At 37.5% G+C, this 9190-nt stretch overlaps 1 protein-coding gene across 4 annotated transcripts; it reads right to left on the bottom strand.

Annotated features, from left to right (window-relative positions):
• Positions 1–275: 275 nt before the first annotated feature.
• On the bottom strand, positions 276–8388 carry LOC107423129 (protein NETWORKED 1A). Of its 4 annotated transcripts, none has more exons than XM_016032644.4 (5): positions 8205–8388; positions 7429–7517; positions 7022–7294; positions 2096–6369; positions 276–1761 (listed from the first exon to the last, which is right to left on the bottom strand). In XM_016032644.4, exons 3-5 carry the CDS (start codon positions 7122–7124, stop codon positions 535–537), a joined length of 5604 nt encoding a protein of 1867 aa, XP_015888130.3. In that variant the 5' UTR covers positions 7125–7294; positions 7429–7517; positions 8205–8388; the 3' UTR covers positions 276–534. The 4 variants fall into 4 exon arrangements, with proteins under 4 accessions (XP_015888130.3, XP_024931262.3, XP_015888129.3 ...); XM_025075494.3 differs by having other exon boundaries at positions 7022–7307; XM_016032643.4 differs by having other exon boundaries at positions 8046–8388.
• Between the last annotated feature and the right edge of the window lie 802 nt (positions 8389–9190).

Raw genomic sequence — 9190 nt, forward strand, 5'->3', positions numbered from 1 at the left:
GTTATAAAATGATAGCAGAAGTATTTATATTATGGCCTTTGCATTTGTATATTTTAAAGGAAAAAATAAATAAATAATAATGAGCATCTTGATTTGAATTGAGGTTCTTGGCTTAAAAGTTGTTTTAAAAGTTAAATCTGAGTAACAGATCCTTGATTTCTATCCAAGAAGTTTCAAGTTCAAATTAACTCTAGTAGTTCAAGCATTTCTATTCTCAGTTGGAAGCACACGCTAGAAATTCTGAATGTAACTGAAAAAAAAAAAAAAAAAAAAAGGAAAAAAGAATTTGCTGCCTGAATTTGTCCAGTAATATATGGTTATAGTTTTTATAGAAATTAATAGACATAAAAAGGCTCAAGGAAGCAGCTTATTATGATTAGATCAGACCTAATTCATACAGATCATCTACAGCTAATAAAGACGATGGGTTCTCTCCATTATCTAGCTGAGAAATGAAGCCTTGAACACTAGGAACCTTTCAAGGAATGAAAGCATATAGCCAACAAATGTATGCTTTCCTCTTAACTGCTCATCTCAGTCTTCATTGGTCATGGGTCTTTTACACCCACAAAAGCAAGATTTCTTTCGCCTACGATGAATTCTTCCACCACTGTAGATGAAGTCCCGTAGGAGGACACCGGTTCTACTTTCTGAAAATTTACCTTTTCCCTTGTTTCTATTTTCATCCTCCAGTTTTAGTAGAATATATTGGATGTTCTGCAACTCAAATTGCAATCTTCCAATCTTCTCTGATCCTTTCCTTGCCTGTTCTGTTGCTCTATTTCTGCAAACCTCTCTGGCCTCGTCAAACTCTTCAGACGACTTACCATCCAAAGATGACGGACTCTCTTCGACATCCTTGGTCAATTGATCATTGATGTCTACTAGCTGCATAACAGACTCCTCTACTTCTTGCAACTGTTTTTTGACAGTTTCATATTCGGTGCAATTTGTCTTCTTGCTTCTCTTGTTAGTCTCCAGCTTCCTTTTTAAGTCTAGCAAGGCTCTTTGTAAAGTTGTCAACTTTTGAGCATCGGAAGCAAGTCTCTCCAAGATCTTTCCTTTGCTGCCTTCTTGACCTCGCAAGCTACTTAAAGGCACCTCCTGCTTGTCAATGCTAAGTTCCTTCTCATGTTGTACTTCTGAAGGACAATCCGGAATTTCCTGCTTTGTTCCTCTATACCGATTGTGTGCAGTAACAACCTCTGTTGGTTTGGATGCCTGATTTTCTGTCCCATCAACAAGTGCATCTTTGCTACAATCCTTCTCTGCAGTTTCCCATAATTCAAGCATCTGATCTTCAGCTCCACTTTTCTCTCTCCTGCTTCTTCCATAATATGAACAATCTGAAACTTGATCAAGTGGGATGTCTTTCATTGTAATCCCATTTTCAGGTTTTGACTTCTGATTGAGATTGTCACTGAGCTCATCACCAATTTTCATCTCTTCAATTACAGAGCCTTCCCCTTGAACTGATGTACCTTTTGATTTAAACTCTTCAGTCTCTTCAATTTCAGGAGCTGATTTTATGTCAGTGCTTATATAATCCTGCATTGCAGGTCTTTCCATTCCTTGTACCACTTCCTTTTCAACTGCTTCAATTGCAAGCCTTTCTATTTCTTCCACCATTGCTTTTTCAACCGCTTGGATTGTAGCTTGTATTTTCTGCAAATCAAGAAGTCCATCTGGGATCATGGTACTGTGATCTTCCTTGAGCTGTTGACAGTTCTTCTCATCAAGATGAATTGTCATTTCCAGACCCTAGAGAGGCAGGCATTGAAATTAGTATTCGGTTCAGCAATAAGAACATATAAACTAAAGGTAAAAAGCTATCAATATTAATCGCTCAATCAAGTTCCCAAAAAGAAAAAATTATGCATGCACGGGCACACGCACAAACACTTGTACACGTTATCTGTGTTTTATATGGTATCCAAAGTGTTCTGTTGGACTTTTAAGGCCACAAAACTCTATTTTCTTCATCAATTTTGTGAAAGGGGAAAGTTTTCCCCATTATAGGCTAGGTACAAGATCACTTCAGTAGTTTTTTTGTTTGTTTTTTTATTAAATTGCTTGGAAGATAAAGAATTATTACCTTCTGATCTTGTTTGCCCGCTGCTAGAAGCTTGTTCCTGAGAACGGCATTTTGCTCAAGAGATTCTACATTTTCTCTCAAAGAAGCTATAACAGGTACATAGGCAGACAACTGGGCCTTCAGTCCACTAATTTGACCTTCTAAGAAGTTAACTCTGGCTTTAATCTGTTCAATCTCTGTGGTTTTTGCAACTCTTTCATCTTCAAGACTCCCACAGACCCCAATAAGCTCGTGTACCTTCTTTTCAAGCAGAACCTCACGGATAGCAGAAATCTGAAGATCAAAATAGAATGATGCTGCCTCAGCATCCCAAAGTTCAAATTCATTGCTTCTTTCTTGCAGTTCTGAACTCAAATTTTCTTCTCTGATTCTGTGTTGTTTAATTTCTTTGCATAATATGCCCACTTCAGTCTCCAAATTTTCATTTACTTCACGAAGGCTTTCAATTTCTTTTTTCTGACTAGCACCATTTTCAGATAGTTCAAGGATTGTTTTTGCGAGAATTTCTCTGGTTCGTCTTAAATCTTCACATTCGAGCTTCAGTTCCTCAATGGTTCTGCATAACTCCACATTTAACTCTTCGGCTGCTCTAATCTTTTCTCCTGCTTCTGAGAGTTCTGTTGCCTTCTGTTTTAGAAAATCCCTTTCGGTTAAAACTTGAAAGTTCAGTTGATCATTCAAGTCTTTGAATTCATGCAACTCCTGGTCCAACCTCTCAACTGACTCATTCAGATTTACATTTTCTGCTTCTTTCATCACCAACTTCTCCCCCAGCATTCCAATCTCCTTCGTGAGATCAGTGTTATCTGCAGAGAGTTTATTGAGATCTTCAGAAAGTTCTTTAAGCTCCATAGCTTTCTCATTTGTAAAGCTCTCTAAAACAGATGAGAGAGTGCTAAGGGCTACTGCTTCATGAAGAATATCATTATTTTCCTTTTCAAGGGAGTTCTTTTCTTCTTTAAGATCAAGGAGTTTCTTAAGCAAAGATCTATTCTCTTCAAGCACCTTGGAATTTTGTCCTTGCAGAACAAGATAAGCCCTCTGCACATTTGCCAGCTTTGTATGCAGACTTTCCAGTTCAGTCTTAAATACTTCCTCCTGTTGCTCTCTCCTGCTCACTTCTGAGCTCAACCTCATATTCATCTCTTGGAACTCATGCATATCATTTTGCAGCACAGAATACTGGCCCTTCATAATTTCATACTCCTGCCCAAGGATCTGCTTTTCCAATTCAAGTTCTGCACCCTCTACTCCAAGTTGCCCAAGCAGAGTTAAAAGCACTGAGTTTTCAACCAGCAACTGTTGCTCCCCATCCTTGCTTTTCGACAAAGAACTCTTTAAGCTATCAATATTATCTAAAATGCATGGCACAGTCATTTGCTCTTTTCTGAAATCCTTTCCATGTCCATCAACTGGATTAAATTGAAGAGCCCTGAACACTTGCTGAATCCCCAACCTCAACTTCTCGATTTCGTCTACCAAGAATTCTGTTTCTACCTGTTGCTCAAGATTTTCCTTCTCCAATTCTGAAATCACTTTATCAGAAAATTTGGATGCCTCTGCATGCTTTCGACATTCAAAGAGCAAAGCTAAATTTTTTTCCTCCAAATCTTCTACAAACTTTTGCAGAATGAAGATCTCAATCTGGGCATTTACAGCTCTATCTACTTCTTCTTCAAATTCTTTCCTTCCCAATCTACCCTCCTCTTGCAGGAGATTGACATTGTTTTGCAAACATGTTAATCGAGCTTCAGTGATTTGCACATAACTTGAACGTTCTTGTCTTTCCACAAGAAGGGATTCTCGTAGTTCTTCTACTTGATTAAGTGTGGAGTCTTTTTCCTTTTCCAGATCAAAATATTTTTCTTCTAGTTTTGTGAACCTCCCTTCCAGGTTTCCCAGCCTCTCTTCAACATTTTCCAACTGAGACACAAGGCTGCTTCTCTCATTTAGAAGAACTGATTTCTCATTATTAAGCAACTGGCACATATCATCTAAGCTCTTGGTTTTTAACCTCAACTGTTCAAGCTCAACATTTGCCATCGAGAGGGAAGTCTCCAGCAAGTTGTTTTTCTCCAAGAGCTTTTGCATATTCTCTGTGATAACTTGTAACTGTGAAAGCAATGCAGCTTTCTCAGAAACAAGATTGGATTTTTCTCCCTCGAGAAGTTGGCAGGACTCTTGCAATTTCTTGACTTTCGCTTGCAACCCCTCCAACTCACCATTCAATCCCGAAAGGGAGCCTTGCAAAATAGCATTCTCTGTTGCAAGTTTACCTATGTCCTTCATCTTCTCATAAAGAACCTCCTTCTCTTCTCTGTCCCTTTGGCAGATCTCTTTCAAGTTTGAGTTCTCATCCTGCAAGTGCTTCACAGAGGACACAAGGCATTCAGGATTTAAACCAACAGACGCCACTTGCTCCATCATGGCCTGATATCTCCTGTTCAAGCCCTTTATTTCATCTTTCAGCTGACAAATTTCGTTCTGGAGAGCATTGCTTTCATCCTCCTTTAGCCCAACCTCCCGTTCAAGTTTCTCTTTCATCTCCTTCAAGCTAAAGATTTCATCTTGTAGATTGTTTAGCTTGGCAGTGCAAGAAAAGTTAAGTTCAGACAAGTTTCTGTTTTCATCCTTAACCAGTTGTATTTCTTTCTCCATACCATGTTTGCTAGTCTCCAAGTCTTTCAACATTTGAAGCCCATTCTTGAGCTCCTTTGCCAAGGCTCTCTGGTCCTCTTGAGATTGAGAATGCAATTTCTGGAGAGCTTGGAGAGTGGCTTCAGCGTGCAGAAACCTTGAGTGTTCCTCCTCCATTAGGATCTGAAGTTTCCTCAACTCGTCATTTTTCTCTGTAAGCTGTTGATCTTTCCTCGAAATCTTTTGCACCAGATCATCTGCCTCTAATTGCAGAGATTGATTTGATTTCTCTAACTGAGCATGCTGTTCTTCAGCACTTTTTAATTTTGCAACTCCCATTAGAACTTCACCGTTCAATCGTTCAACATTATCCTGAGCATGAGAAATTTCAGTTTCCATCTTAGATATTGTCTCCAAACACCGCTTGTACAGGAGAGCTGCGGCTTCTTTCTCTTCATTCAGTTTTTCAAGAGCTTTATTCAGAATTTGAACTTCAGTTTCTGCTCTTTCAATTTGTTGATTAAGAAATCTGGCATTTTCCTCAGCAAGCGAAATTTTAGACTCCAAAATAGATATTTTCTCAAGACATTGCTTATACTGAACAAGACCAGCTTCCTTTTCAGCCTCTAATCTGGAAAGTTCCTCCTCCAAATTTTGAGATTCACTTTCTGCTTTAACAGCTCGTTCACTGTGGCCTTTTGCATCTTCCTGAGCACAAGTTAAGAGAGTCTCCAGGCTAGATATCTTTTCTAAACACTTGGTGTATTGAAGATGACCAGCATCCCTCTCTGCTTGCAATGCCGCAAGGGCTTCCTTCAATATTTTAATTTCAATTTCGGCTTTGCTAGCTCGTTCATCAAGTCCTCCAACATCTTTTTGTGCATGACTAAGTTCTCTCTCCAGATTAGATAATTTCTCCTGACTCTCTTCGTATTGAAGAAGGATGGCTTCTTTTTCAGCTTGTATCTTAGAAAGAGTCTTCTTTAAGGTTTGAGCTTCATTTTCAGCTTTTCCTGCACGCTCAGACTCTGAAAGGACCTGGTTCTTGAGATTCTGGTTCTCAAATGACATCTGAGATATACCATCTCGGAAATGTTGTCCACTGCCTTCTGCTTCATGGAAATCTAGGCCTTTTCTTGTTTCCTCTGCAAGCTTCAAATTTTGTGGAACTCCTCCTGAATTAAACATCTCATTCAGCTGTTTCAGACCCCATTTTCTCATTCCAGAGTTGGATTCCTCTGAAATCCCTCCACTCCTTTTCAAAGCATGTAAGCTGGATGAAGATACTCCAAATGCATCTTTATGCAACTCATCTGGGTCTAACAAGGCATGAATTGGATGTGGTATTTCTGGTGTATGGGTTTCAGGTTCAGTACACGAAGAGCCTGAGGGTGATTCATCAGCCAGTACATAGGGTACCTGGTTCGGGAATGCTTCTGCCATAGTTCGATGGGCCTGGCGTAGCTCCCCGGTTGCATGGTCATACCTCTCAGCCAATGCACGATAGGCTCGGTAGAACTCTTCAACCAGTTTCATCAGCTCTGGCCGCTTCTTGTAGTACATTTCTGCCCTTCTTGCAAAAGAATCTGCATCTTCTTCAATGAGCTTGATCATTGATTTCACTTTGGCATCCATGTCTGCAAAAGAAGATCCAAAGAAAGTTAGGATTGTAGGATAAACATTGCAAAGTTCTGCAAAGAGAGAGACAGATTTGCATGTTTAAGCAACTGTAAAAACAATTAAAATCAGCCCTCTTATAGAAGAATCACTATATTGCAGCTTAAGTATCAACTTCCTAACAAGAGGAGGGATTAAGAAACTTTTGACACACAAAGAAAATGAAAATAAAAACAACCACCCACATGACTCAAGCAAAAATTTGAAACCAATCATATGGATGAAAATATCCCAGATACAAGGATATGAGAAGTCAGCTGAAAGAAGATGATATAATTCCATTACATCACTTATTTGGTAACGAAAGAGAAGAAAATCATAAAGAATTCCTTCAACTAATTTGTTTTTATTTTTCACTTTTTTTCTTCAAAACGAATCAACTTCAGCTCTTGAGAGCTTTTTGCTGTCTCGAAAGACAAATTATTTATAATGTTACTTATCATTGACTAAAAATCAAGCCGTTCATTGCAGGCAAACAAAATTGGCAGAAGAAAAAAATAACTTAAGCTGCTCCAATGAGGATAAAATTGTCCTTTTCAGGATACAGCCCAACAATATTAATACTATTCCTTAGAAAGAGCAAATATTGATTCATAAGGAGAGAATATTCACCTGTAAGGTTTTCTTGAAGCCATTTTGAATTCTTGGGGCTAATGTGACTGTCCCACCACCAAGAATATAGGCGCCTGGAATCAGAATGTAAAAGGGTTGCCATGGCTCCAACAAAGAGCAACAGCACAATTGGCTTCGGCTTGGTAAAGCCCTGGTCCTTGCACCAGTAGTAAAGTCCTGAATTGATCCAGGCCAGAATATCACTTTACTTGGATCACCACCACCAATTATATGCTAAATGAGGCTTTTACATTCAGTATCTCTTTCTTTTACCTATCCAACAAAACTATTTGTACATTAGAAAACCAAAAAAAAAAAAAAAAAAAAAGAGAGAGAGAGAAGAAAAAGGAACCAAAAGGAAAAAAGCATCAAATACTGTGGGAAGGAGATTGAAAAATGCAAATTACTTTCTCGACAGGGGAAAACTCCAGTTATTTGGTTGGCTCAACTCCCTACTTCAATGATTCTTCAAGTGACCAAATTGAGACACCCAGATCTAAGAGAAAAAGTGAAGGAAATGAGCATCAGATCGTCAAAAAGATTAAAAAACGCAAACAGCATTAAGAAACAAAGAATTGGCAATTTATAAGTATTCTCAATCATAAAGAAACAAAAATTTACTAAAGTAAGAGGAAATAGGTACACGAACATAAACAGAGTAAACCAGCATTTTGAAATTTATCCAAGCAACATGACCCGAAAAAGATCCAATACAGAAAGATTTGTTAAGAACACATATTGAACCGCTAAAACCACCTTTACTCAGTTATTGAACACAGAAGCAGTCCTTCAAGTACGAACCATCACTCTGATGAGCAAACTAACAGTAAAAAACTACTATTCATAATCAACCAAAAGTTGAACATAACAAAGAATGAAAACTGGCACTGGGTTTCGAATCAGAAAGTGAAATTAGCAATGAAAAGGAACACAAGCATTAATTTTGAGCAGATGGGTTTTCTCAGAAACTGAGGTGGATAAGAAAAAACCGATCCTTTTGTGAACCAAAAGATCAAGAACTTACCAACTGAAAATGAAATTAGAAACGGATGCTCATAGCCAAACAAAGACCACCATTCAAAGGAACAGAATACCATTGATTTCAAGCAAATAGGTTTCGACAACAACAGAAAGAAGAGAATTTTATTTCCTTTTTACTATCCCAACTGGATCAAATACACACCAGATGAATCAAAAACTGGTTAATGCGTTCCTGTTCAGCAGCTGTGATAGTAAAACTCCAGCTGCAAAATAGTACCTTTCAATCCATTTTCTCTATCTGACACTCAAACAGACTCTTCCTACTCTTCTTCATCTCTCTCTCTCTCTCTCTCTCTCTCTCTGTAAAATGGTCCTTGGCATTATATTCTTAGATTTGGAACACTGACTGTTTGATAACCATGACCTGTAAAGGAAAGAAAGAGAAAAGTAAAAAAGTGAGAAAATTTTGTGTTTTTTTTTTTATTATCTTTTTAATTATGGGAATTTAATGGTTTTAAATAGAGTTACATTTCGCGTATGCATTTTGAAATTTAAACCTCAAGAAATTTTGCTCTTACTTTTTTTTTTTTTTTTTAATCATTTACTTTAAGATTGAATTAATTGGCACTTTTCAGCAAACAGTCATCTTTTTTAAATTCTTTTATCGTTTCTCACTAATCTAGCCTTGTATATAATCACTTTTTCCTATGAGCACTTGTGGTCTTGGCATTGGCATAAGATCTACAAAAATATGTTCTTTCTTGGGCTTCAAATAATAGATTACTTTGTGGTTTTGTACATTTCTTGATCTTAGGAAAATCTTGGGTTTCTGTAGTGCTTTTTGATTATCAAGTATTATGTCCATTGTCTAAGACAATTCTTTGCCTCCCTTTTTTATTTTTGTTTTCTTTGTTTTTTCACCTATATAATCTATTGTCTAGATTGACAGGTATACATCCAAAAGAGTCCACTAAACCCAAACCATTTTAGTTTCTTTTTCCTTTTTTTGCAAAGAGCGATTCAATCATGCCAATCAATATTTAGACACCAAATCTAAATTTTTTAAAACACATTAATTAAATTTTATTAAGGTGCTATCAGTTATAGCGGCGAGAATTGATTCTGATTTGATGCCTGGATCAGCACAGTAATAATTTAAAAAAGAAAAATCCCGTCTTAAGTTTACTA

The sequence above is a fragment of the Ziziphus jujuba genome, chromosome 3 (assembly GCF_031755915.1).
Source record: "Ziziphus jujuba cultivar Dongzao chromosome 3, ASM3175591v1".
In the NCBI taxonomy this organism is placed as follows: Eukaryota; Viridiplantae; Streptophyta; class Magnoliopsida; order Rosales; family Rhamnaceae; genus Ziziphus; species Ziziphus jujuba.

Bases quoted from the DNA above. Each gene is read 5' to 3' on its own strand.
- LOC107423129 (XM_016032644.4), bottom strand. From the start codon at position 7,124: ATGGCAACCCTTTTACATTCTGATTCCAGGCGCCTATATTCTTGGTGG. The intron at 6,370-7,021 runs GTGAATATTCTC...CTTCTTTTGCAG, and splicing joins GCTTCAAGAAAACCTTACAG to ACATGGATGCCAAAGTGAAA. The intron at 1,762-2,095 runs GTAATAATTCTT...CTGCCTCTCTAG, and splicing joins CGGGCAAACAAGATCAGAAG to GGTCTGGAAATGACAATTCA.